This window comes from Podarcis raffonei, chromosome 10, assembly GCF_027172205.1.
Source record: "Podarcis raffonei isolate rPodRaf1 chromosome 10, rPodRaf1.pri, whole genome shotgun sequence".
In the NCBI taxonomy this organism is placed as follows: Eukaryota; Metazoa; Chordata; class Lepidosauria; order Squamata; family Lacertidae; genus Podarcis; species Podarcis raffonei.
The window spans coordinates 74,556,806-74,584,736 of record NC_070611.1 but is presented as its reverse complement, the minus strand read 5'-3'; the positions used below and the strand labels follow the sequence as shown (position 1 = coordinate 74,584,736).

At 46.2% G+C, this 27,931-nt stretch overlaps 3 protein-coding genes across 9 annotated transcripts in view; all 3 read right to left on the bottom strand.

The window, feature by feature from the left end:
* The window catches only part of LOC128422884 (zinc finger protein 850-like), a 127,738-nt gene extending 118,644 nt beyond the window's left edge, over window positions 1-9,094 (bottom strand). The window contains exon 1 of the mRNA XM_053407503.1: window positions 9,023-9,094. The gene's annotated coding sequence lies outside the window, so the exon portion shown is untranslated. The remainder of the gene's footprint in view (window positions 1-9,022) is intronic.
* The window catches only part of LOC128421967 (zinc finger protein 624-like), a 182,106-nt gene that overhangs the window by 108,321 nt on the left and 45,854 nt on the right, over window positions 1-27,931 (bottom strand). For 2 of the 7 annotated variants that reach the window (XM_053405366.1, XM_053405363.1), the window contains one exon: window positions 1,149-3,450. In XM_053405366.1, the coding sequence (XP_053261341.1) occupies window positions 1,427-3,208 (1,782 nt within the window). In that variant the 5' untranslated portion in view covers window positions 3,209-3,450 and the 3' untranslated portion in view covers window positions 1,149-1,426. Of the gene's footprint in view, window positions 1-1,148; window positions 3,451-9,022; window positions 9,115-17,289; window positions 17,467-18,322; window positions 18,366-27,931 lie in introns of those variants that run through there. The other 5 variants (XM_053405365.1, XM_053405368.1, XM_053405364.1 and 2 more) reach the window with 5 other exon arrangements.
* On the bottom strand, window positions 13,008-16,098 carry LOC128422001 (gastrula zinc finger protein XlCGF7.1-like). Its single transcript, XM_053405444.1, has 2 exons — window positions 15,960-16,098; window positions 13,008-14,265 (listed from the first exon to the last, which is right to left on the bottom strand). The coding sequence occupies exon 2, from the start codon at window positions 14,055-14,057 to the stop codon at window positions 13,257-13,259; it is 801 nt and encodes a 266-aa protein (XP_053261419.1). The 5' UTR covers window positions 14,058-14,265; window positions 15,960-16,098; the 3' UTR covers window positions 13,008-13,256.

Here is a 27,931-nt window from a genome sequence, read left to right as displayed (position 1 = left end):
GTAAAAAAAGTCAGACGATTCATCTGACTCCGAGAGATGAAGTGTGTTTTTGAACTCTTGTAACTGCTTTGAAGCTTAGCAATAAATCTCTTGTACAGAGATGGCTGTGTGCCCGGAGCATTATCTCAGCTAGCTTGTCAGCACAACCCCTACATTAGCCATATATAATCCAAATGTAAAAGGTACACACAATACAGTCCTTTTGATGTTGGAAGAATTGACCGCTAATGCCTCACAGTCTCGCAGCTTCGTATAATCACAGGAAGCTTTTTGTCCGATGTGTCGCAGCTCCAACTCCCTCGTTCTCGGAGCTCAAAAACAGAACTTTCCAGGGAGGGGGGAGCCCACTTTTGACACCTGCCAGATTCCATGTCCTCAAAATGCTCGATTTGAGGTTTTTCCGGGGGTCTGCTGCGCTGGAGCAGTTTCCCCTGCCTTTGATATACCGAGGTCTCCTCCGATAAAGAGATCTCCAAGTGTGATGGCGAGCGATCAGCCAGAAGCCCTTCATGAAGCAAAGGTTTCTGCCGGCTGCTTTGAGGCAAATGTGCACCCCAGAAACAAACACTGTGATTCGTGGTGTATTGCCATATCCATTGTTTTCCAAAGGTTATCACAATGTAGTCTAGAAACTGGTATAGGATGAGATCAATATATGCCCAGCCCTAATCCTCACTCACCACCAGAAATACAGATTCACCCTCTCCCCCTCACTATCAAAAGGTACCTTACATCTAAAATTATACTCATTATTGTGGGACATTACCTTCATTATTTCATTACTATACAGTTTTACATTTAAACACCAGAACAAATACATTACACGCTTTGAAGATGGATTTTCTGCTGAGTTCATTGCTGTGAAGAAGAGTAAACTCTGAAAGGAACACGTTCCTCACTCCATACATTTAAATGGGTTCTCCACTCTGAGAAGAAGAAGAAGAGTTTGGATTTCATATCCCGCTTTATCACTACCCGAAGGAGTCTCAAAGTGGCTAACATTCTCCTTTCCCTTCCTCTGTGAGGTGAGTGGTGCTGAGACAATTCAAAGAAGTGTGACTGGCCCAAGGTCACCCAGCAGCTGCATGTGGAGGAGCGGAGACACAAACACGTTTCCCCAGATTACGAACCACTCTTAACCACTACACCACAGTGGCTCTTAGATGTTCCTTAAACACTCCATTATAACTAAAGCACTTTCTGCAATCTTTCCCTTTAAACAGCTTCTCCTCTTTGAGGGTTGATGGGTTTGTAGGGTGTCAACTGTTAAAGTTCTTCCTGTCCATGAGTCTGTAGATGTAGGATTCCACTAGGACTGAACCTCTACCTACTTTCCTGATATTTATATGGTTTGTCTTTTGTGTGAGTTTGTTGACATAAATCAAGGCTTCCACTCTGACTGAAGCTCCTTCCACAGTCCATACATTTAAACAGTTTCTGCCCTGTGTGTCTGCTGATGTGTTCTAAGATTTCCATTCTGACTGAAGCTCTTTCCACACTCCAGACATTTAAATCGTTTCTTACCGATGTGAGTCTGTTGATGTACTCTCAGGTTTCCACTATAACTGAAGCTCTTTCCACACTCCATACATTTAAAAGGTTTCTCTCCTGTGTGAGTCCGTTGATGTTGTCTAAGGTGTGCACTCTGACTGAAGTTCTTCCCACACTCGATACATTTATATGGTTTCTGCCCTGTATGAGTCCGTTGATGTATTCTAAGGTGTTCAATCCGAATGAAGCTCTTTCCGCACTCCATACATTTAAATGGTTTCTCCCCTGTATGAGTCCGTTGATGTATTCTAAGGTTTCCAATCTGAATGAAGCTCTTTCCACACTCCATACATTTAAATGGTTTCTCACCTGTGTGAGTTCGTTGATGTGTTCTAAGGCTTCCACTATCACTAAAACTCTTTCCACACTCCATGCATTTAAATGGTTTCTCCCCTGTGTGAGTCAGTTGATGTTGTCTAAGGTTTGAATTGAAACTGAAGCTCTTTCCACACTCCATACATTTAAATGGTTTCTCTCCTGTGTGAGTCCGTTGATGTTGTCTAAGGCCTGCATCGTAACTAAAGCTCTTTCCACACTCCATACATTTAAATGGTTTCTCTCCTGTGTGAGTCCGTTGATGGGATCTAAGGCTTCCACCATAACTAAAGCTTGTTCCACACACCATGCATTTAAATGGTTTCTCCCCTGTGTGAGTCCGTTGATGTGATCTAAGGCCTGCATCGTGACTGAAGCTCTTTCCACACTCCATACATGTATATGGTTTCTCCCCTGTATGAGTTCGTTGATGTATTCTAAGGTTTCCAATCTGAAAGAAGCTCTTTCCACACTCCATACATCTAAATGGTTTCTCACCTGTGTGAGTTTGATGGTGTAAAGTTAGGTGCGCATTTTGACTAAAGCTCTTTCCACACTCCATGCATTTAAATGGTTTCTCCCCTGTGTGAGTCAGTTGATGTTTTCTAAGGTTTGAATTGAAACTGAAGCTCTTTCCACACTCCATACATTTAAATGGTTTCTCTCCTGTGTGAATATGTTGATGTTTTCTAAGGCTTCCACTATCACTAAAGCTCTTTCCACAAGCCATGCATTTAAATGGTTTCTCCCCTGTATGCGTCCGTTGATGTATTCTAAGGGTTCCACTATTACTAAAGCTCTTTCCACACTCCATGCATTTAAACGGTTTCTCCCCTGTATGTGTACGTTGATGTATTCTAAGGTTTCCAATCCGACTGAAGGTCTTTCCACACTCCATACATTCATATGGTTTCTCCCCTGTGTGAGTCCGTTGATGTGATCTAAGGCCTGCATCGTAACTGAAGCTCTTCCCACACACCATACATTCATATGGTTTCTCCCCTGTGTGGGTCCGTTGATGTGATCTAAGGCCTGCATCATAACTGAAGCTCTTCCCACACTCCATACATTCATATGGTTTCTCCCCTGTGTGAGTCCGTTGATGTGATCTAAGGGTTGTATTGGAACTGAAGCTCTTTCCACACTCCACACATTTAAATGGTTTCTCCCCTGTGTGAGTTTGTTGATGTATTCTAAGTGTATCTCTTCGACGGAAACTCTTTCCACACTCCATACATTTAAAAGGTTTCTTCTCTTGGTGTGTCTGTGCATGTAACTTAAGGTGTGCCCTCTGACTGAAGCTCTTCCCACACTCCCTGCATTTGAATCCTTTCTTACCCATGGCAGTCTGCTGATGTATTCTAGGTTTTTCACTATCAGTGAAACTCTTTCCACACTTCAAATCTTTAAAAGGTTTCTCTCCTGTGAGTTAGTTGATGTGAGCTATGTGTGCTCATTCAGTGAAGCATATTCCACATTTCGCACATTTCAATGTCTATTCCTAATGAAATGAAAGGTTCCCCATCCCCTGGAATTCTGACGTTCTTCTGTAACACCTTCTTCAGAGTGGGCAGAGAGGAAGTCCTTTTTGGATTCCAAGGAAGAGAACAAAGGGAAAAGAACAAATCAATCACCATTAGGCCCTTCTATTATTTCAACATCTCCTACATTCCCCCGCTTCCTACCCATGTTCCCATTTTTTATGAAATAATAATAATAATAATTATTATAATTATAATTTATTATTTATACCCTGCCCATCTGGCTGGGCTTCCCCAGCCACTCTGGGCAGCTTCCAGAAAAACATTAAAATACTGTAATACATCAAACATTAAAAGCTTCCCTAAAAAGGGCTGCCTTCAGATGTCTTCTAAAAGTCTGGTAGTTGTTTAACTCTTTGACATCTGGTGGGAGGGTGTTCCACAGGGAGGGTGCCACTACTGAGAAGGCCCTCTGCCTGGTTCCCTGTAACTTTGCTTCTCACAGTGAGGGAACCGCCAGAAGGCCCTCGGTGCTGGACCTCAGTGTCTAGGTAGAACGATGGGGGTGGAAATGCTCTTTCAGATATACTGGACAGAGGCTGTTTAGGGCATTAAAGGTCAGCACCAACACTTTGAATTGTGCTCGGAAACGTACTGGGAGCCAATGTAGGTCTTTCAAGACCTGTGTTATGTGGTCTCGGTGGCCGCTCCCAGTCCCCAGTCTAGCTGCTGCATTGTGGATTAGTTGTAGTTTCTGGGTCACCTTCAAAGGTAACCCCACGTATAGCGCATTGAAGTCCAAGCGGGAGATAACCAGAGCATGCACCACTCTGGCAAGGCAGTCCACAGATAGAGCTGGTAGACAGCTGTCCTGGACACAGAATTGACCTGCGCCTCCATGGACAGCTGTGAGTCCAAAATGACTCCCAGGCTGCGCACCTGGTCCTTCAGGGGCACAGTTACCCCATTCAGGACCAGGAAATCCTCCACACCTGCCCGCCTCCTGTCCCCCAAAAGCAGTACTTCTATCTTGTCAGGATTCAACCTCAATCTGTTAGCCACCATCCATCCTCCAACCGCCTCCAGACACTCACACAGGACCTTCACTGCCTTCACTGGTTCTGATTTGAAAGAGAGGTAGAGCTGGGTATCATCCACATATGGATGAACACCCAGCCCAAACCCCCTGATGATCTCTCCCAGCGACTTCATGTAGATGTTGAAAAGCATGGGGGAGAGTACAGAACCCTGAGGCACCCCACAAGTGAGAGCCCAGTGGTCTGAACACTCATCCCCCAACACCATTTTCTGGACACGGCCCAGGAGAAAGGAGCGGAACCACTGTATGACAGTGCCCCCAGCTCCCAGCCCCTCAAGACGGTCCAGAAGGATGTTATCTCAATGGTATCAAATGCCGCTGAGAGATCCAGGAGAACTAGGAAACCTTTGTCCCTAGCCCACCAGAGATCATCAACCAGTGCGACCAAGGCAGTTTCAGTCCCATGATGAGGCCTGAATCCCAACTGGAAGGGATCCAAATGGTCCGCTTCTTCCAGGCGTGCCTGGAGTTGTTCAGCAACTACTCGCTCAATCACCTTGCCCAAGAATGGAAGATTTGAGACTCAGCGATAGTTGGGCATCGTGGCCGCATCTAAAAATGGTTTTTTAAGAAGTGGTTTAATAACTGCCTCTTTCAGCGGGTCTGGAAAGGCTCCCTCATGGAGGGAAGCATTCACCACGCCACGAAGCCCATCGCCCAGCCCTTCCTGGCTAGCTTTTATCAGCCAGGATGGGCAAGGATCGAGGAGACAGGTGGTTGGTTTCACTCGTCCAAGCAGTCTGTCCACATCCTCGAGGGTAACAGGTTGGAATTGATCCCACACAACTTGACTAGACAGACTCTAGCACTCTCCCGCCCCAGCCCTGATGCCACGGTGGAGTCTACCTGAGCGACTTGAGCGACCTGAGTGAATCTGAGCGACTTTATCTGTAAAAAACTTTGCAAAATCATTGCAGGAGATCATGTGGGCCGCACTGAGCCCTGATGGAGCAGGTGGTTCTGCTAAATTGTGAACCACCTGAAAAAGTCTCCTGCTGCTGTTTTCTGCAGATGCAATAGAGGCGGTGAAGAAAGCAGTTTTCACCACCACTACCGCCACTTGGTAGGCTCAACATTCAGCTCTAACCCGTGTCTGGTCAGCTTCAGAATGGGTCATCCGCCACCGGTGCTCTAGCCGTCTCAACGATTGTTCCATTGCCCTCAGATCCGTGGAAAACCACGGGGCTGTTTGGGCTCCATGCAATCAGAGAGGGTGCTTCGGAGCCAGTCAATAGCCCTGGTTAACTCCACATTCCAGCGGGCCACCAGGGAATCAGCTGAAAGGCCATCAACATGGGATAAAGCATCCCCTACCACTCTCTGGAAACCATTTGGATCCATTATGTGGTGGGAGCAGACCATCCAAATCGGTCCCACCTCCCTGCAGAGGGGATGGGTCGCGGAGAAGTCCAGTTGCACCAGGAAGTGATCTGACCATGGCACTTCTTTTGTTTTGCTTTTACTTAGTGTCAGATCACGAACATCCATAGAGGTAAACACCAGGTCCAAGGCATGTCCGCAGCTATGGGTTGGGCCAGACTTATTCAGGAACAGCCCCATGGAGGCCATGCTTTCCACGAAGTCCCGAGCGGCCCCTTGTAAGGTCGTGTCGGCATGGATGTTAAAATCCCCTAGGACAACCAAACTAGGTGTCTCCAGGAGAAAATCCGCCACGACCTGAAGCAGCTCGGGCAGGGAATCCTTGGTGAAGCGGGGGGGGAGGTCGGTACACCAAAAGGAATCCTGTACTGCCCCTATTGCCCAACTTCCAGAACATGCACTCAGAAAACTGGGTCTTCTCAATAGGACACCTGGTGCAAACTAATGACTTCCTAAAAATCACTGCAAACCCCCCTCCCCGCCCACATGACCTGGGTTGCTGTGTGTAAGAGAAACCTGGTGGACAAGCAGCGGCAAGGACAGGCCCATCTGCTTCATCCAACGAGGTCTCTGTCACACATGCCAGGTCAAGTCCTCCATCCACGATCAAGTCATGGATCACAATGGTTTTATGGATCATTGACCTGGCATTGCACAGCAGCACCTTCAGGTTGTGTGGGTATCCCTTTGCTGATTCCAGTATCCCGTCTGGTCAAGACCAGACCTGGAGGAAGGGATAGTCCTCAAACAATGACTAAGCCCGCTTCCTCGGTAATGACGTGGTCTGGTCTTAGCGTAACTCCTCCTCCTACCCGTGATCACTGAGATTGGTTGTCCCAGTACATCCCCCCCTGTGGAACCTGCCCCAGCCATTTTGTTTGTTGGGATCCACTCCCAGGCAGCTCTGACCCCTGCCCTTAAAATCAAATTAAAACCTATACAAAAAACAAACAAAACAATAAAACAAACAAAAAAAGAGAATGTTACAAACACACCACAATTAAATTAAATTAAACAAATTCCTGCACCCAACTAAACACCCACCCCACCCCTCTTACGCACAGCAAATGAAAAAGCAATGTCATCAAATGATAGTAATGCAGCAGCAACCTTTCATAATCCTCAATCATCATTAATAGCACAGCATGATCTTGGAATACAACCTTTTCAAATCAATTGCTTCCTCACAGGAAAGGCAGCTGCTCTCTGTCCATGCAGGCCCTCTCTTTCTCTGGTCCATCGTTCCTTTGGACATTCCCCATCCTCTGCATCATAAAGACACTGAGGTCCAGCGCCGAGGGCCTTCTGGCGGTTCCCTCATTGTGAGAAATGAAGTTACAGGGAACCAGGCAGAGGGCCTTCTCGGTAGTGGCGCCCACCCTGTGGAACACTCTCCCTTCAGATGTGAAGGAAATAAGCAGCTATCTTATCTTTAAAAGACATCTGAAGGCAGCCCTGTTCAGGGAGGTTTTTAATATTTAACGCTGTACTGTTTTAAACATTTGATTGGGAGCTGCCCAGAGTGGCTGGGGAAACTCAGCCAGATGGGCGGGGTATAAATAATAAATTATTATGATTATTATAATCCTCCATCCAGCCCTGTTTCCACCTCTAGTTCTTCATGAGTCACCTTCACAGTCCCAATGGCCTCAAGAGGTCCAAGTGGACCATTTTGGGAGACCCAGGTCTTCGTCTTTTCTGGGGACTGTGGTCTGGTTCAGTCAGAGAACTAGTGACAAGGCTTGGTGCTTGGGGTCAGCTGAATGGGTGCTCAGGGAAGCTCCTGTTCTTGGAGATGGACCTCCATCTACATGCCTCACATTGCATGGAGAGAGCAGGAGAAGCAGAAGGAAAGCAGCTGGCAAATGGGAAACACCCCACCCCAATGGTTCTTTATAATGTTGATGTGCTGCCTGATCTCGAGCCCCACTTCTGACACAGAACTATCCTAATCTGGCACTGACAAAGCTGGATATTCAAGGCAAAGGGATAACTGTACTTAATGGAAAGTTCAACCTTGTAACACTGTCCTAAAGGATCTTCACTCGCTCTCAGTGCATTTCGGGGCACAATTCAAACTGTGCTGATCTTTAAATTGTCATGGTTGCATCTTTCAGGCAAGAAAAGTATTGATCTGACATATAGAGATCATTCCTAGTCTATTGGTTCAAGAAGGTTCTGGTGGTTTTACTCTGTGTGATTCAAAGCTGGTGTTTTCTCCAGCTGGAACATTTTACCTGATCAGGGAGTTTCCTTTCTGCTGAGAGCAGGGGGTGGAATAAGTTGTAATGAGGTTATGCTGAACCTTCCTTGTTTTGGGAACCAGAAGAAGCTGGCTTAAACTGGGGTGAGCCAGGCTTGGTATCCAGTCCCAAGTTTACTCTGACACTGAATTGTTTATCAATCACAGTATTGAAAGGCGCCTGGTCCCACTTCCTATTCTGCTATTCTCTACTCTTCTTGTGTCTTTCTTACTTGAGGGCTGTTTTGCTATGCTGTGTTAGGGTTTTACTGTAAATTCAGTTTTTGGATTATTCTGCTTCTTTGCCTTCTGTACTAAATTTATCTGCTGAATGGATTTTTTGCTGCCTCTGAGTGTTTTTTCCTATTCTGCTAACTATATGTCGGACTTGGAGATCATTATGGAGGAGCAAGATCTGTGACCTAAAGCCCTCAACCGCCTTGGCCCTGTAGACCTGAAGGAGCGTCTCCACCCCCATCCTTCACTCTGAACACTGAGGTCCTCCTCTGAGGTCCTCCTGCTGGTCCCCTCTCTGTGATAAGTGAGGGTACAGGGAACCAGGCAGAGGGCCTTCTTGGTGGTGGCGCCCGCCCTGTGGAATGCCATCCCTTCAGAGGTCAAGGAAATGAACAACTATCTGACATTTAGAAGACAGCTGAAGGCAGCCTTGTGTCAGGAGGTTTATAATGTTTGATGTTTTCCTGTATTTTATATGTACTGGAAGCTGCCCAGAGTGGCTGGGGAAACCCAAGCAGATGGGCAGGGTATAAATACTACAATTATTATTATTATCTTGTGGGGTTTTTTGTAGTTATTTTGGAATTTGTACTGCAATATCAACTCATGAAATTTTATGGGTGGAGAAAATCACAGGGTTGCCATAAACTATAACCCCACCCATGAACACTCATTCACATACATTTTCTGTAAATTTGGGGAGGTCACAAACCACACCTGTGCTAATACTGGCAGTCTTTGGCCTGCACAGGCACACCCGGTGTGTAGAGCCTCCAGCCACAGGCACTGTCTATCATGAAAATGGGTCCTTTGACTGGGAAGATTCATGCAGTCACTGTCATCGGATGCAGAAGGATTGTATCTCAGCTTGTCAGTCACACTGACTTCAAAGAATAAGAGGAACAGAAATACTTTTGAGGTGCAACTTCTCTATCAGCCCTGAGAGCCATTCCATGGACTCTGCACCCCTGTTTCTGATGACAGGTGTACATTATCCTCATCCTCAGCAGAAAAGACAATAAAGATGGAAGCCTGAGAGAGAGGAAAAGGTTTCTGGCTGCTTCCTGGGTGGGATTGCGGAAACCGAGAGCCGCTTCTGAGAAGGCCTCTCCCCTCCCCTCTTCCTCTCGGGATTTCTTCTTCTCTCCAGGGGACCAAAGGTTGGACTGGGCAGAAGCGCTGTGTCTGGACAGGGGTTTATGGGGGCGAGCAGAGGATGGCGCTTGCAGGAAGGAAGGGTGGGGGGACAGGACCCCCCACTTTCCAGGGATCCCTCTCTGGTTGCCTTGAAGGGGTGGCCGATTCTTGGGTGGGAGGGAGAAGCCAAGGCGGACCCTCCGGAGAATCCCCGCAGGCGCCACCATGGAGAAGTCCCCCCAAAGACTGGTCTTCCTCCCCCCCCATTGCTGCGTTTCCGTGACCCGGGGGTGCCCCCTCCCTTCTCCCCCCACTTCCATGACCCCCTCCCTCTCTCCCGGAGTCTCCCCCTTGGCCCGGCTCAACCCTCGCCAGGCGCAACCCATCTCTCCGTCCGGAAGGCCCCCCCAAGACGAGCCGGGGAGGGACAGGGGGTCTCTATCCAGGCGCCTCCCGCACCCCTTAACCCTTTCCTGGCCCGATTCTCCGTGCCCCAGGGATGCCTGCGCGGGGGAAACGGGGCCAGGAAGTCCTCGTGGGACCCCGTGGGTGGGCGCCCCATGTCTACCCCTGCCGAGGAAAGCCCCCTTCGCAGCACATGTTCAGGGATCCAGGCCCTGCCGGGGGGGCCCACGGAAGGCGCTTTGGGGAGCTGGCGCGGAGTCCCTCTCTCGGTCCTTCTCTCCCCTCTCTCCCCCCCGCCGCGACCCCTTTACCTCTTTGTCCTCGATCCCGATTCTCATTTCCTTTCCTGCAACGTCGATGTTTTGTTGGGGGGGTCCCCTCCCGCCCCTCCTCCCGTTTCCGATAGCGCGCGCCCCTAGAGCTACGGCGCTGAGCAGCAATCCGGCGCAGAAGCTCCACTTCCGGGAGAAACTGGCAGTTTGGGAGGAGGCTCACACACCCCCATTCCAGGAACAGAAGAGCCGGATTGGAGGAGGAGGAGCAATGTATTGGGGGTGGGATTTGGGATGGTGGGGGCAGGTTGAGAGGAGGATGTGCAGGGAGGAGGGGAGGGAACGTTTGAGTGGGGGGGGAGGAGAGGAAGGTTTACCCCCTTCCTTTAGTGGATTGGAGAGCGGGGGAGGGGCTGATCCCGGAGATCCAGCTGCAAAGTGGGTCCCGTCCCGCCTACAAGGTTTACATTGCAAAATGCTCCCCCCCCACCCCATGAGCTTAGATCCGTCCGTGTTTTAGGTATTGGTGCTGTTCAAACCAGGAATGGGGGGGCAGTTAAACGACTCCCCCCAAATCCCAACTCCCCACCCCAGCCTCTGACTAAGGCCAGGACAAGGACCGTGGACACAGGCCCCGTCCATGCACAACAGCCAAGAGGCTCAGAAAAGCAGCCATACAATTGTAGCCAGAAGCGGATTCCAAAATCTGAGGGCTCCCTTGGACAAGAAACAAGACCAGCCAGGAAGAGCAGAGCAAAAGAGCAGCCAGTCGGCTTGGTCTTGATTGAAGACTGTCGCCACAGGACTCCCACCTGCCACCAGGTGGAACAAGATGGAAGCCCCCAACAAAAGACCCCAACTTTTATTAGCTCCTAATCCCCCATGCTACACCCCCAAGACTACATGATTGACACATCACAAAGAGGAGGGGTTGAGGGAGGAGTTGTGGTGGTAACCTGAGTGTCTTGTCGAGAGCCAGTGGGGTGTAGTGGTTAAGAGCCGTAGATACGTAATCTGGGGAACCGGGTTCCCGTCTCCGCTCCTCCACATGCAGCTGCTGGGTGACCTTGGGGCAGTCACACTTCTCTGAAGTCTCTCAGCCCCACTCACCTCACAGTGTGTTTGTTGTGGGGCAGGAAGGGAAAGGAGAATATTAGCTGAATGAATGCTTCGGTCTCTGGCTGCGCTCCTTTTGTTCCGCAGGGACCTGCAGACTCAGTCCGACGAGCTGGGTGGCAGAGCAGCCTCACACCTAGATTTTCAGTAACAATGTCTTATATAGATAATAAATGTTCATAAATGTACCAACCAAGCACATACATGGATATGTCAACCACATGTCTGGAGCAGCACAGGAAGACCGCCCTGAAACCATTTAGACTCTCAAACTGATCAAACGTTTTCTCTGCAAGGAGGGAGCGGGTGAGGGAACCTTCCCATTGTCTCAGGAATTGGGAAATCACCATCTCAAAGGAATGGCCAGACTACCAGGAAAGGGAATCAGATAAGGCATTATCAGATAACCTGGCAGACAGGAAAAACAACAACATTCAAATTTCTGTTGTAGACCGCCTTTTCTGTGATGTAGGTATGATTTTTGTAGTAGGTGGTCTTGGGTTACGCCCCTTCTGTGATGAATGCAGGGGTGGTCTGGAGCTCCAGGTCAGGGAATTTAAAATGTCTATATAAGGGCTGGCACGCCTTGGTTCGGGGTCGTCCTCAGGGGAGCACCCTGTTGCAACAGATCAATCAAGATCAGGCTTACTAGCTGCTTTGCTTCTCAATAGTCTCTGGATGTCTCTGTTATTTCCTCCTACCGATGGAGAACCTACAAGGGACTCTATAAAGGGCTCTTGTGTCCCCCATTAGGGAAGAAGGGCAGCTTTTGTTTACAACAGATGGCACCCCAGATGGGACCTTTGGTTGCACGATTCTGGAGGCAAGGAAGGACTGGTGATCCAGCGCACACCAGGCCATTTACCAGGAGGAGCCACCAGTCCTCTAGTGACCCCAGGGTCTGGAAAGAACTGGAGTTCCAGTGGGGCTAACCAGAGGAAGCAACGATTCATCAGGCCAGCCGCAAATTTATTTATTTTTAAAAATAATCTTTATTGATTTAAATTACTCACATATACAAAGAATTTGGAATCTCATACTGCATCTCCCCTTCCGGTCTTGTCCCCTTTTTCCCTCTTTCAGCTTATTGCCATCGCACCACCAGTCCCTGGGCTCTGAGCCTTCTTCCCTTGTGAGTCCCCCAGCTGGTGCCTCCCCCCACCAGCCAGTCCATAACAACAACAGCAGGCACAGCACTGTGGTCCTCTGGTAGGGAAACTCCCGAGTAGCATGATTGAAGCAAAACTTCTGGGACTATGGAAAAATACACTCTTTCCCAAACCCTGGAATAAGCAGGAGCTCTGGGGTTGCCCCATGGGGTTCATGAGTGAAGATGGCCCCCCAGGTGATTTCCCTGGTACCTGCAGCCCCTCCTTCCCCCTCTTGAAATTAGGCTTGGGGGAAATCTCCCATTCAATTTCAGTATTTCAAGTTTTCTTCAGAACGCGCAGGGCAGGAGGCAGCAATGAAGTTCTGGTGAAGAAGCTGTGCTGGGAGATCATGCGGTGTGTGGGGGGGGGTGAGAGAGTTTGGTGCAAAAACCAAAGGTACTTTCATCTAAAATTATACTCATGATTGTGAGATGTCGCCTTCAATATTTCATTATTATACAGTTTAACATATAAATACCAGAACATCAAATATACCTCATGCTTTTAGGAATGATTTCCTGCTGAATTCATTGCTCAGGGTGGACTCTGAGAGGAAGACGTCCCACACTCCATACATCTAAATGGGTTCTCCCATGTGAGAGTCCCTAGATGTTCCTTTTCATTTAAACTGCTTCTCCTGTCCATGAGTCTGTTGATTTTGAACTTCCACTAAGAGTGAACCTCTATCTAATTTCCTGATATTTACATGGTTTGTCTTTTGTGTGAGTTTGTTGACATAATTCAAGGCTTCCACTCTGACTGAAGCTCCTTCTACAGTCCATACCTTTAAATGGTTTCTCCCCTGTGTGTCTGCTGATGTTTTCTAACATTTCCACTCTGAGTGAAGCATTTAGTATTTACTCCATACTTTTAAATGGTTTCTTCCGTGTGAGTCCGTTGATGAGTTCTAAGTTTTCCATTATCACTAAAGCTCTTTCCGCACTCCATACATTTAAATTGTTTCTTACCGATGTGAGCATGTTGATGTCTTCTAAGGTTTCCACTATAACTGAAGCTCTTTCCACACTTCATACATTTAAAAGGTTTCATCCCTGTGTGAGTCTGTTGATGTCTGCTAAGGCTTCCACTATCGCTAAAGCGCTTTCCACACTCCATACATTTAAATGGTTTCTCCTCTGTATGAATCCATTGATGTCTTCTAAGACTTCCACTGTGACTGAAGCCCTTTCCACACTCCATACATTTAAATGGTTTCTCCCCTGTGTGAGTCTGTTGATGTCTGCTAAGGCTTCCACTATCACTAAAGCTCTTTTCACACTCCATACATTGAAATGGTTTCTCCCCTGTGTGAGTACGTTGATGTCTTCTCAGGTGTCCACTCTGACTGTAGACGTTTCCACACTTTATACATTGAAATGGTTTCTCCTCTGTGTGAGTCCATTGATGTCTTCTAAGGTTTCCATTATCACTAAAGCTCTTTCCACACTCGATACATTTATAAAGTTTCTCCCCTGTGTGTTCCCGTTGATGTCTTCCAAGGTTTCCACTATTACTAAATTTCTTTCCACACTCCATACATTCATATGGTTTCCCCCCTGTGTGAGTCCGTTTGTGCAATTTAAGGTTTCCACTCTGACTGAAGTTCTTCCCATACTCTCTGTGTGAGTTTTCTCTCTGTGTGAGTCCACTGGTGTGTTCTAAGTTTTGCATTGAAACACAAGCTCTTTCCGCACTACATACCTTTAAATGGGTTCTTTCCTTTTTGTGTTTGTTGATGTGAACTATGTGTGCTCATTCAGTGAAGCATATTCCACATTTCACACATTTTAATGGCTATTCCTAATGAAATGAAAGGTGCCCTGTCCCCTGCAATTCTGTCTTCTCCATCACCTTTTTCAGAGTGGGCAGAAAGGAAATCCTGTTTGGGTTTCAGGAAAGAGAACACAGAAAAAAAGGGCCCATCAACCACCATTAGCACCTTCTCCTATTTCAACATCTCCTACATTCTCCCATGTCCTACTCATGTTCCCAATTTTTAGGAAATGAATATGCTATGATGTCAAATGATAGTAATGCATCAGCAACCTTTCATAATCCTCAATCATCTTTAATAACACAGCATGATCTTGGAATATTGTTGTCCTCTGAGACTGCCTTTCAAATCAAGTGGCTGCCCCCATTTCCACCTCTAGATCTTCATGAATCACCTGCACAGTCCCACTGACCTCAGGAGGTCCATATGGACCATTTTGGGAGACCCAGGTCTACATCTTTTCTGGGGACTGTGGTCTGGGTCAGTCAGAGAACTAGTGACAAGGCTTGGTGCTTGGGGTCAGCTGAATGGGTGCTCAGGGAAGCTCCTGTTCTTGGAGATGGACCTCTGTCTAAATGCCTCACATTGCATGGAGAGAGCAGGAGAAGCAGAAGGAAAGCAGCTGGCACATGGGAATCCCAGACAGAAACACCCACCCCAATGGTTCTTTATAATGATGATGTGCTGCCTGATCCTGTGCTTGTCTTCTGACACAGGACTATCCTAATCTGGCACTGAAAGGCAGGATATTCAAGGCAAGGAGATAACTGTACTTCATGGTAGATAGCCATATTCATCTGACACATTTGAAGTAAAAAATTAACAAAAATAGTCCAGTAGCACCTTAGGGTCTTGGGAGAAAAGCAATGAGAAATCTAGACAGCATCTTAAAAAGCAGAGACCTCACCTTGCCAACAAAGGTCCGTATAGTTAAAGCTATTGTTTTCCCAGTAGTGATGTATGGAAGTGAGAGCTGGACCATAAAGAAGGCTGAGTACCAAAGAATGGATGCTTTGAATTATGGTGCTGGAGGAGACTCTTGAGAGTCCCATGGACTGCAAGAAGATCAAACCTTTCCATTCTGAAGGAAATCAGCCCTGAGTGCTCACTGGAAGGACAGATCCTGAAGCTGAGGCTCCAAGACTCTGGCCACCTCGTGAGAAGAGAAGACTCCCTGGAAAAGACCCTGATGTTGGGAAAGATGGAGGGCACAAGGAGAAGGGGACGACAGAGGACGAGATGGTTGGACAGTGTTCTCGAAGCTACCAGCATGAGTTTGACCAAACTGCGGGAGGCAGTGGAAGACAGGAGTGCCTGGCGTGCTCTGGTCCAGGGGGTCACGAAGAGGCGGACACGAATAATTGACTAAAAAACAACAACAACAGCAACAACAACAGGGACCAACTAAGTTTGTTCTAGGTATAAGCTTTTGTGTGCATGCACACTTCTTCATATAGTGAAGGGTAGTGTGAGATGTTAGTAGGAGTACCCTTATGAGAAAAACCCCACCCCACCCTCCCACGATATACAAGGGTCTGGTGACATCTGTGTCAGTGTATCTGAAGAAGTGTGCAAGCACATGAAAACTTATACCCAGAACAAAATTAGCTGGTCCCTAAGGTGCTACTGTACTATTTTTTAATTTTTTATTTCAAGTGCGTCAGACCAATACGGCTACCTACCTGAATCGAGATGTCATGGGGTGTTGGGGAGCTGTAGTTCCTTTGGTGGGGGACATGTCCTGCACCTTCTGGGGTCATTTTTCCACCCTTGGTCCCCACCCTGCACTCAGCTCTCACCTGTGGCTTCCAGAAGCTGTCAGCATGCAACAGGGCTTCAAGCAACGGCTTCAACCGGCCGGCTAAACCAGGTGAGGAAAGCTGATGGGTCTCAAATCCTTGGGGGGCTGGGGAATTCTGCTGCACCTGAAGTCAAGCCCTGGTGGATGGAGAGGAGGAGAACAACCGTGAATCCCACAGTCCAGAAGGCAGATTCTGCCCGTGCGGAAGAGGAACGTGAAGGGCAGGTGGGGCACGTCCACTTGGAGGCTTGTTATCTAGTCCCAGGGTTACTCTGACATTGAATTATATATAAATTACAGTATTGAAATGCGCCTGCTCCCACTTCATATTCTGATATTACTCTACTCTGCTTGTCTGTTTCTTACTTGAGTGCTGTTTTGGAATGCTAAGTCAGGGTTTTACTGTGAGTTACATTTTTGCTATTTTTGGATCCTGTTATGCTTATCAGTCTTCGGCTGCGCAAAGAGGGAGAACTGCGCAGCGCCCCTTCAGCGAGGCGCCTGTCCTGGCTTCTGCCTTAGCCTCTTCATCCTGCTGCCCTTGGCGCTGTTATCCCAGAAGCCAGAACAGCCACACAGTATCCCAGAAGCCAGATTCCTCTTGCTGTTCTGGCTTCTGGGATTCAAAAAATTTTTTTTCTTGGATTCCTCCCCCCAAAACTAGGTGTGTCTTACAGAGCGAAAAATACGGTAGGTACCGCTCCGGTGGGAAGGTAAATGGCGTTTCCGTGCGCTGCTCTGGTTTGCCAGAAGCGGCTTAGTCATGCTGGCCACATGACCCGGAAGCTGTACGCCGGCTCCCTCGGCCAGTAAAGCGAGATGAGCGCCGCAACCCCAGAGTCGGCCACGACTGGACCTAATGGTCAGGGGTCCCTTTACCTTTAACTATATGTACTAGAAGCTGCCCAGAGTGGCTGGGGGAAAATACTAATACTATAACATCTAGAGTGGTACCTCGGGTTACAGGAGCTTCAGGTCACAGACTCTGCTAACCCAGAAATAGTACCTTTTGTTAAGAACTTTGCTTCAGGATGAGAACAGAAATCGCACGGTGGCAGCAGGAGGCCCCATTAGCTAAAGTGGTGCTTCAGGTTAAGAACAGTTTCAGATTAAGAATGGACCTGCAGAACGAATTCAGTTCTTAACCCGAGGTACCACTGTACTATTATTATTATCTTGTGATTTTTTGTAGTTATTTTGGAATTTTTACTGCAATATTAGCTTACGAAATGTTATGGGCAGAGAAAATCACAGGGTTGCCGTAAATTATAATCCCACCCACAAACTCTCATTCACATACAGTCTGTAAATTTGGGAATGACACACACCTCACCTGTGCTAATACTGGCAGTCTTTGGCCTGCACAGGCACATCCTGTGTGTAGAGCCTCCAGCCACAGGCACTGTCTATCATGAAAATGGGTCCTTTGACTGGGAAGATTCATGCAGTCACTGTCATCGGATGATGATGGGTTGTATCTCAGCTTGTCAGTCACTCTGACATTACCTATGAAGAATAAGAGGAACAGAAATGCTTTTGAGGTGCAACTTCTCTATCAGCCCTGAGAGCCATTCCATGGACTCTGCACCCCTGTTTCTGATGACAGGTGTACATTATCCTCACCCTCAGTGAAAAAGACATTAAAGATGGAAGCCTGAGAGAGAGGAAAAGGTTTCTGGCTGATTCCTGGGTGAGATTGCGGAAACCAAGAGCCACTTCTGAGAAGGCCTCCCCCCTCCCCTCTTGGGATTTCCTCTCCTCTCCAGGGGACTAATGGTTGGACTGGGCAGAAGCGCTGTCTTGACAGGGGTTTATGGGGGCGAGCAGAGGATGGAGCTTGCAGGAAGGAAGGGGTGGGGGGACAGGACCCCCCACTTTCCAGGGATCCCGCTCTGGTCGCCTTGAAGGGGGGGTTGATTCCTGGGGGGGAGGGAGAAGGCAAGGCGGCCCCTTCGAAGATTGCCCAAAGAAGCCACGATTGAGACGCCCCCCCCAAAAAACTGGTCTTCCTATCTCCCCCCCCCCCAGTGCTCCTCTTCCCTTCCCCCTCCCTCTCTCCCGCAGTTTCCCCTGCACTCTAGCGCGACTGACACCTCGCCCTGCGCCCCCATCTCTCCATCCTAGGGCCCCCCCAAGAACAGGAGCAAGGGAGGGACTGGGGGGTCTCTATCCAGGCGTCTCTCGCGCCCCTTAACCCTTTCATGGGACGCGCGGAGCCTGGGAAACGGGGCGAGGGGTCCGGCCTGCGAGGAAAGCCCCCTTCGCAGCACGCGCGCAGGGATCCAGGCCCCACGGAAGGCGCTTGGGGAGCTGGAGGGGTCTATGGGTCCTTTTCTCCCCTCCCCCCCCGGACCCCTTTACCTCTTTGTCCTCGCTCCCGATTCTCCTTTCTTTTTCTGCAACATCCACGAGGGTGGGGGGGTCCCCTGCCTCCTCCCTCCCCTCTCCGAAAGCGCGCTGCCCTAGAGCTACGGGGCAGAGCAGCAATCCGGAGTGGAAGCTCCACTTCCGGGAGAAGGTTGGGAGGGGGCTCACCCCCCCACACATTCCCGGAGCAGAAGAGCCGGATTGGAGGAGGAGGAGGAAGGGGTGGGATGTTTGGGGGCGGGATCTGGGGTTGTGGGGGCGGGGTGAGAGGAGGAGGGGAGGGGAGGGAAAGAATTGAGGGGGGGGGAGAAGGTTCCGGAGATCCAGCTGCAAAGTGGGTCCCGTCCCTCCTACAAGGTTTGCATTGCAACATCCTCCCCTCCCCCACCCCACGAGCTTAGATCCCTCCGTGTTTTAGGTCTTGGCGCTGTTCAAACCAGGAACAGGGGGCAGCTAAACGACCCCCCCAAATCCCAGCTCCCCACCCCAGCCTCTGACTAAGCCCAGGACAATGACCGTGGACACTGTAGCAGGAAACGCCCCCCCCAATCATTCAGTTTCTACAAACTTCACTCACACTCACACACTGCATACGCTATACTTCTCTTATAAATTCAAGAAAATCAACCATACATCGGATTTGCACTGTTCCACTTTTATTTTACTCCATGAAGGACGGACTACAAAATGGGGAAGGTTTGATACAGGGCACCCATAATCCCATCAGCATCCCAGCACATCCACAGGAGCCCTGCCCAGTTGCTATGCCAACCCTGATGGTCCCAGACAGAAGACCATCAAGATCACAAAGAACTTGCATATGGGAGTGGATTCAGCACAGACTGGAACAAAAGACAATAATCAGCTCTTCCCTCTGGGGGCGGGAAACTGCAAACTCCCCTCTGTCACCTGGAAAGTACTCATGGGGAGGGGGAAATGGGGAACCAGCCAGGTGACAGGACACTCAGGTTACCACCACAACTCCTCCCTCAACCCCTCCTTTCTGTGATGCATGTATGATGTTTCTGGGGGTGGTCTTGATCTACAGGGTGGCAATTTCAAAAGTCTTTATAAGCCCTTGCACAGCATTTTTCTGGGTCCTTCCTCTCTCCTGCAAGTGAGGGGAGCATCCTGTTGTAACAGTTCAATAAAGGCCAAGCCTACAGGCTGCTGATTGGCTCCAAGGTATCCTGGTTGGTGTCTTTGTTTTTGTCTAAGGGAGCCCTCAGATTTTTCCGTTAACAGACACAGGCACCGTCCATGCACAACAGCCAAGAGGCTCCAAAAAGCAGCCGATACAATTGTAGCAAGAAGCAGATTCCATGTCTTAAGGGAGAAATCTGAGGGCTCCCTTGGACAAGAAACAAGGAGACCAGCCAGGAAGAGCAGAGCAAAAGAGCAGCCAGTAGGCTTGGTCTTGATTGAAGACTGTCTCCACAGGACTCCCACCTGCCACCAGGTGGAACAAGATGGAAGCCCCCAACAAAAGAAGACCCCAACTTTTATTAGCTGCTAATCCCCCATGCTACACCCCCAAGACTACATCATGACTACATCATTGACACATCACACAGAGGAGGGGTTCAGGGAGAAGAAGAAGAGTTTGGATTTGATATCCCGCTTTATCACTACCCGAAGGAGTCTCAAAGCGGCTAACATTCTCCTTTCCCTTCCTCCCACCCAGCAAACACTCTGTGAGGTGAGTGGGGCTGAGAGACCTCAGAGAAGTGTGACTTCTCTGAAGGAGGAGGAGTTGTGGTGGTAACCTGAGGGTCTTCTCACCTGTCCGGTTCCTTCTTTCCCCTCCCCATGATTACATTCCTGAGGACAAAGAGGAGTTCACTGTTTTCTGCCCCCGGAGGGAAGGGCTGGTCACTGTCCTGGGTTTCAGTCCGTACTGAATCCACTTCCATATGCAGGTCCTTTGTGAGTGGAATGATCTTCTGTCTAGGACCATCACGGTTGGCATGCCAATTGGGTAGGGCTCACTGCGGACGTGTTGGCTGCCTTGTGTCAAGTCTCCCCCCTTTGATAGTCCTTCCCTCATGGTGCAAAATAAAAGTCGAACGGTGCAGATCCGATGTACGGCTGATTTTCTATGAATTTATAACAGAAGTGTTGCCTATGTCGTGTGTGCGTGTCGTGTTTGTACAAACTGAATGATTTCAACACATGATTCCCAATCCCAAAGAAGGGCAGGGCCAAAGAATGCTCCACGTACCGCACAATTGCACTCATTTCACACGCTAGCAAGGTTATGCTTAAAATTCTACAAGGAAGGCTCAAGCAGTATGTGGACTGAGAACTCCCAGAAGTGCAAGCTGGATTTAGAAGAGGCAGAGGAACCAGAGACCAAATTGCAAACATGCACTGGATTATGGAGAAAGCTAGAGAGTTCCAGAAAGACATCTACTTCTGCTTCATTGACTATGCAAAAGCCTTTGACTGTGTCGACCACAGCAAACTATGGCAAGTTCTTAAAGAATTGGGAGTGCCTGATCACCTCATCTGTCTCCTGAGAAATCTCTTTGTGGGACAAGAAGCTACAGTTAGAACTGGATATGGAACAACTGATTGGTACAAAATTGGGAAAGGAGTACGACAAGGCTGTATATTGTCTTACTGCTTATTTAACATAAATGCAGAATTCATCATGCGAAAGGCTGGGCTGGATGAATCATGTAATAAAAAATTTAAGGTCTTATATATATAATAAATGTTCAAAAATGTACCAACCAAGTGCATACATAGATATGTCGACCACATATCTGGAGCAGCATAGGAAGACCGCTCTGAAACCATTTAGACTTCCAAACTGAGCAAATGTTTTCTCTGCAAGGAGGGAGCGCGTGAGGGAACCTTCCCATTGTCTCAGGAATTGGGTAATCACCATCTCAAAGGAATGGCCAGACTACCAGGAAAGGGAATCAGATAAGGCATTATCAGATAACCTGGCAGACAGGAAAAACAACAACATTCAAATTTCTGTTGTAGACCGCCTTTTCTGTGATGTAGGTATGATTTTTGTAGTAGGTGGTCTTGGGTTACGCCCCTTCTGTGATGAATGCAGGGGTGGTCTGGAGCTCCAGGTCAGGAAATTTAAAATGTCTATATAAGGGCTGGCACGCCTTGGTTCGGGGTCGTCCTCAGGGGAGCACCCTGTTGCAGCAGATCAATCAAGATCAGGCTTACTAGCTGCTTTGCTTCTCAATAGTCTCTGGTTGGCCTCTGCTCTTTCCTCCTACCGATGGAGAACCTACAAGGGACTCTATAAAGGGCTCTTTTGTCCTCCATAAGGGAAGAAGGGCAGCTTTGGTTTACAACAGATGGCACCCCAGATGGGACCTTCGGTTGCCCGATTCTGGGGGCAAGGAAGGACCGGTGATCCAGTGCACACCAGTCCATTTGCCAGGAGGAGCCACCAGTCCTCTCGTGACCCCAGGGTCTGGAAAGAACTGGAGTTCCAGCGGGGCTAACCAGAGGAAGCAACGCTTGATCAGGCCGGCCACAAATTTATTTATTTTTAAATATAATCTTTATTGATTTAAATTACACACATATATAAAGAATTTGCAATCTCATACTGCAAAAAAAAGAAAATTAAAGAAAAAACAATGAAGAATAAAGGAAAGAAGAAAATACAGAAAAAGAAAGAAGCAGATTTATGTGCATGAAAAAACTTAATCTTCCTAATTAAATAAAAAAGAATTCTGACAAAACGAGTCTTGCAATCATTCTCATTGTACTGTTTATACTGTCGGTTTTTTTGGGACAGTTTTATATTCTTTAATATTGTTCCCGTCTACTCCACAAACAGTATTTGTTGTGTTTACAAGTATCACTCAAGTTCTGCTAATATGGTGTGGTTGGTACAATATGATCTTATAGAATCCTTAAATATTCTCCATTCTCCAAATATTTTCTGGTTCAGTACTCCTCTAACTCTTCCCATCAGTTTTGCTTGTTGTAAATATTCTAACATGAGTATCTGCCAATCTGTAATTGTCAGTATTGTTTTCCACTTCCTCGCCACAAGTATTCTTGCTTCTGTGGTGACATACATGAACAGTGGTCTTATTTCTTTTTTAATTTCTAACGGCAAAATGCCTAAAAGAAAGATCTCTGGTGGTTGTTGTTTAAGTGAGTCTGAATAATTTCTTGAATTCATTATAGATATTATCCCAGAATTCCCTAAAGATTGCACAAGTCCACCACATGTATGACCCCACATCTGTTTTACATATCCAGCAAGTCAGTGACCCTCCGTTATACATTTTCGCTAGTTTCAAGGGGATACGATGCCATCTATAGAACATCTTCATGATGTTCTCCCTAAGGTTATAGCATGCTGTGAATTTAATATCTACCTTCCACAATCTCTCCCACTGATCCATATATATGTTGTATCCAAAATCCTGTGCCCGTTTCACCATAACTGCCTTGACTGGTTCTTCTTTCCCATTCCAAAAGGTAATCATAGATGTTTGAAATATTTTTTCCTTTCATAAAAATTAATTCTCTTTCAAATTTAGATGTTTCTTTTGCAATTCCTTCTTTTAAATCCATGGCCAATCTTTGGTGTAACTGAAAATATTGTAGCCAATCCGTTAGGGGATTTATAATTTAATCCTATTTTTTCAGTGTAGGCTTGTCTTTATCTATTTCTAGGATTAATCCTAACGTAGGCCAATCTGCTTTCATATTTCTTTTTCTTACTGCCCTGGCTTCTCTTGGTGATGTCCACAAGGGTATTTTTGCCTCAAGTATTCCTTTATATTTATTCCAGATTTTATATCACGATTTTCTTATCACATGGCTCAAAAATCCCCTGTGGACCTTCACTTTTCCGTATATTAAAGAAGCGTGCCATCCAGACTGATTCTCGTGGCCTTCCAAGTCTAATAGGTCTGTATCTTTTAGTGTAATCCAGTCCTGCCACCACATGGTAAAATTCCAAACCAATCCTGCCACCACATGGTAAAATTCCAAATCTGGCAATGAAAAACCTCCTATCTCATTTTTATCTGTTAATAACTGGTGTTTAATTCTCAGTTTTTCCCCAGTAGTAATGTATGGAAGTGAGAGTTGGACCATAAAGAAGGCTGATGGCCGAAGAATGGATGCTTTTGAATTCTGGTGCTGGAGGAGACTCTTGAGAGTCTGGTGGACTGCAAGAAGATCAAACCTCTCCATTCTGAAGGAAATCAGCCCTGAGTGCTCACTGGAAGGACAGATCCTGAAGCTGAAGCTCCAATACTTTGGCCACCTCATGTGAAGAGAAGACTCCCTGGAAAAGACCCTGATGTTGGGAAAGATGGAGGGCACAAGGAGAAGGGGACGACAGAGGACGAGATGGTGGGACAGTGTTCTCGAAGCTACCAGCATGAAGGAGGCAGTGGAAGACAGGAGTGCCTGGCGTGCTCTGGTCCAGGGGGTCACGAAGAGGCGGACACGACTAAACGACTAAACAATAACACAATTCTCAGTTTCTTTCCACTCTATATAAATCTAGATATTTCCCTTTTCCACTCCCTAAAACAATTCATTCCTCCTAAAATGGGCATTGTTTGGAATAAGAAAATCATTTTGGGGAGGATATTCATTTTCACAACCGAGACTCTTCCCCAGAGTGAGAGATGGAGTTTGGTCCAGGTTTCCATATTTTTTAAAATTTCTTTCCATACTTTACTAGAATTATCCTCATATAAATTTAAACTTTTATTTGAAATCCAGATCCTTAGGTATTTAACCTTATTTTTAATTTCCAGGCCTGTTTCTTTCTTGAAGTTCTTTTTCCCCTTCCATTGTGAGGGTTTTTGTCAGTAATTTAGTTTTTTTTTTTTTGTAGTTTACTTTCAGCCACAGGCCAACCATAAATTAATCTAGTAATCGTGACTCAACTCACGGAAAATGAGAAAAAATTGGTAACAAAACCAAAAGATGAACAAATTAAACAGACTATTAAAATGTTACAAACTCAGTTCTCCATGTTGGTGAACCAAGAAGTGGAATGGAAATTAAAACAAATGAAACAGAAGTATTTTGAATCAGCCAACAAAACTGGGAAGCTACTGGCATGGCAACTAAGAAAACGTCAAAGTCAAAATATGATTAATAAAATTAGGATAGGAGAACAATTGACGGAAGACCCAAAAGAAATAAGAAGAGCCTTCCAAGGATTCTATAAGGAACTTTACAGGAAAGAAAAGGAAGACATAAATAAAATAGAGAGATACTTGGAAACACATAAAGGAAAACAGATTCCACCAGAAGAAAGAGAACAACTAAACGCCCCAATAACAAAAAAACAGGAAATCCAAAGGTCAATAAAGAGGATGAAACAAGGTAAAGCCCCAGGACCAGATGGGCTTACCTCAAAGTATTACAAAACACTGATACCGGTTCTCTGTGAAGTAATGAACTCTATTCTACAAGGAGGAAAAATACCAAATTCCTGGAAGGAGGCATGTATAATGTTGATCCCCAAGCAAGACACAGATCATTTGAGTGTTAAAAATTTTAGACCAATCTCACTGTTAAAGAATGATTACAAACTATTTGCGGACATTATGGCAAACAGATTGAAAATAATATTAAATGAGCTAATTCATAAAGACCAAGGAGGTTTTTTACCAGGCAGGCAATTAAAAGATACTGTAAGACATATTATTAATACATTGGAATAATTAGAGGTAAGAAATGATAAACCAGCTGCACTAATGTTTATCGATGCTGAAAAAGCATTTGATAATATATCTTGGTTATTTATGAAGAAAAGTATGGAGATGATGGGGGTTGGTGGCTCCTTCCTGAGAGGAATTGAAGCAATTTACTCAGAAAAGAGAGCGAAACTAATAGTGAATAATGCCTTGACAGAATCATTTGACATCACAAAGGGTACCAGACAGGGGTGCCCACTGTCCCCGCTATTGTTTATTATGGTTCTAGAGGTATTAGTAAATTATTTGAGAGAAACATCAGAGATAAATGGAGTTAAAATAGGTGTTAAAGAATTAAAACTTAAGGCCTATGCAGACGATTTAGCATTAACCTTAGATGAACCTCAGGAACGTGTTAAAAAAGCATTGGAAGAAATGGGAAAATTCAGACAATTGGCAGGATTTAAATTCAACAAGACAAAGATGGAAATGCTGGTCAAAAATATGGAAAAGAATGAGGTAGAAAGGTTGGAACAAGAAAGTGAAATTAAGGTGATTAAAAAAGTAAAATACTTGGGAATCTGGAAGACGGCAAAGAATATAAACTTATTCAATGATAACTATCAACCAGTGTGGAAAGAGATTAAAAGAGATTTGGAAGTATGGAATAGATTAAAATTGTCCATAAGTAGAAGAATATCAGCGATCAAAATGAATACATTACCAAAGATGCTATTTTTATTTCAAACGATTCCGATAATCAGAGGCTTAGGACAATTTAGAGAATGGCAAAAGGTTCTCTGGCACTTCATATGGCAAGGGAGAAAACCGAGAATTAAATTTAAAATACTGACGGACAGAAAGGAAAGAGGGGGGTTCTCGGTACCTGATTTGAAACTTTATTACGAAGCGGCCTGTCTGTGTTGGATAAAGGATTGGATAACCCTGGAAAACTCAGACCTATTAGATCTGGAGGGATATAATAACAGATATGGGTGGCACTCGTACCTCTGGTATGGTAAAGTGAAAGTGCACAGAGGTTTCACAAACCATGTGTTAAGGAGTGCCCTATATGAGGTCTGGGACAGAAATAAGAATCTGCTAGAAAGGAAAACACCATGGTGGCTCTCACCAGTTGAAATGTTAACAGTAAAAAAAATGGAATATGGAAGGGAGATGGGCTACATATGAGGAGATTTTGATGAAATCTGAGAAAGGATGGAAATTGAACCCCTATAATTGTATTGAGGAGAAATTGACAGGATGGTTGCAATACCATCAAGTTAATGACGTTTTTAAGGATGATAAAAAATTAGGATTTGAAGATAAGAAATCGAAATTCCAAATTGACATTATAGAAAGCAAGACCAAACTACTCTCGAAAATGTATAATTTCTTATTAGAATGGAATACAAAAGATTAATTGATAAAAGAGGCTATGACAAAACGGGCAATAGACTTTGGGCATAATATAGAATATGATGCATGGCTTAAACTTTGGAATAAGAATTTAAAATTGACTGCATGCTCTACTTTAAAAGAGAACGTAATGAAAATGGTTTATCGCTGGTATCTTACTCCCACCAAACTAGCAAAAAAGTACAGGACGAGTAGCAAAATCTGTTGGAAATGTAAAGAAAAGGATGGTGATTTTTACCACATGCGGTGAGCATGTGATCAAATGAAAGAGTTTTGGGAATTGATCTATAATGAATCAAAAAGCCCGAAGAACTACTGCTAGGTTTGATAGGAGAGGATATTAAGAAGACGGACCAAAGACTATATATGTATGCTACGACAGTAGCCAGAGTTCTGATAGACCAAAAGTGGAAAACACAGGAGATACCGACTGTAAAGGAGTGGCAGACAAAGTTGGTCGAGGACGCGGAACTAGCAAAACTGACACACAGGATTCGCAGTCAGGGGGAATCATGGAATCATAGAGTTGGAAGAGACCACAAGGGCCATCGAGTCCAACCCCCTGCCAAGCAGGAAACACCATCAGAGCACTCCTGACATATGGTTGTCAAGCCTCTGCTTAAAGACCTCCAAAGAAGGAGACTCCACCACACTCCTTGGCAGCAAATTCCACTGTCAAACAGCTCTTACTGTCAGGAAGTTCTTCCTAATGTTTAGGTGGAATCTTCTTTCTTGTAGTTTGGATCCATTGCTCCGTGTCCGCTTCTCTGGAGCAGCAGAAAACAACCTTTCTCCCTCCTCTATGTGACATCCTTTTATATATTTGAATATGGCTATCATATCACGCCTTAACCTCCTCTTCTCCAGGCTAAACATGCCCAGCTCCCTTAGCTGTTCCTCATAAGGCATCGTTTCCAGGCCTTTGACCATTTTGGTTGCCCTCCTCTGGACACGTTCCAGTTTGTCAGTGTCCTTCTTGAACTGTGGTGCCCAGAACTGGACACAGTACTCCAGGTGAGGTCTGACCAGAGCAGAATACAGTGGCACTACTACTTCCCTTGACCTAGATGCTATACTCCTATTGATGCAGCCCAGAATTGCATTGGCTTTTTTAGCTGCCGCATCACACTGTTGGCTCATGTCAAGTTTGTGGTCAACCAAGACTCCTAGATCCTTTTCACATGTACTGCTCTCAAGCCAGGTGTCACCCATCTTGTATTTGTGCCTCTCATTTTTTTTGCACAAGTGCAAAAAAAGGAAACAAAGTACCAAAAAGAATGGAGTAAATTTATGGTCTATGTAAGTGAGAACTGTATGCTACAACGGCAGCAAGAATACTTATAGCAAAGCACTGGAAGACTCAAGATCTACCCACTCTGGAAGAATGGCAGATGAAGTTGATTGACTGTATGGGACTGGCAGAAATGACCGGCAGAATCCGCGACCAGGGAGAAGAGTCGGCAGAAGAAGATTGGAAGAAATTTAAGGATTATTTACAGAAATATTACAAAATTAATGAACTTTG

Bases quoted from the DNA above. Each gene is read 5' to 3' on its own strand.
- LOC128422001 (XM_053405444.1), bottom strand. From the start codon at position 14,057: ATGCAAAACTTAGAACACACCAGTGGACTCACACAGAGAGAAAACTCA.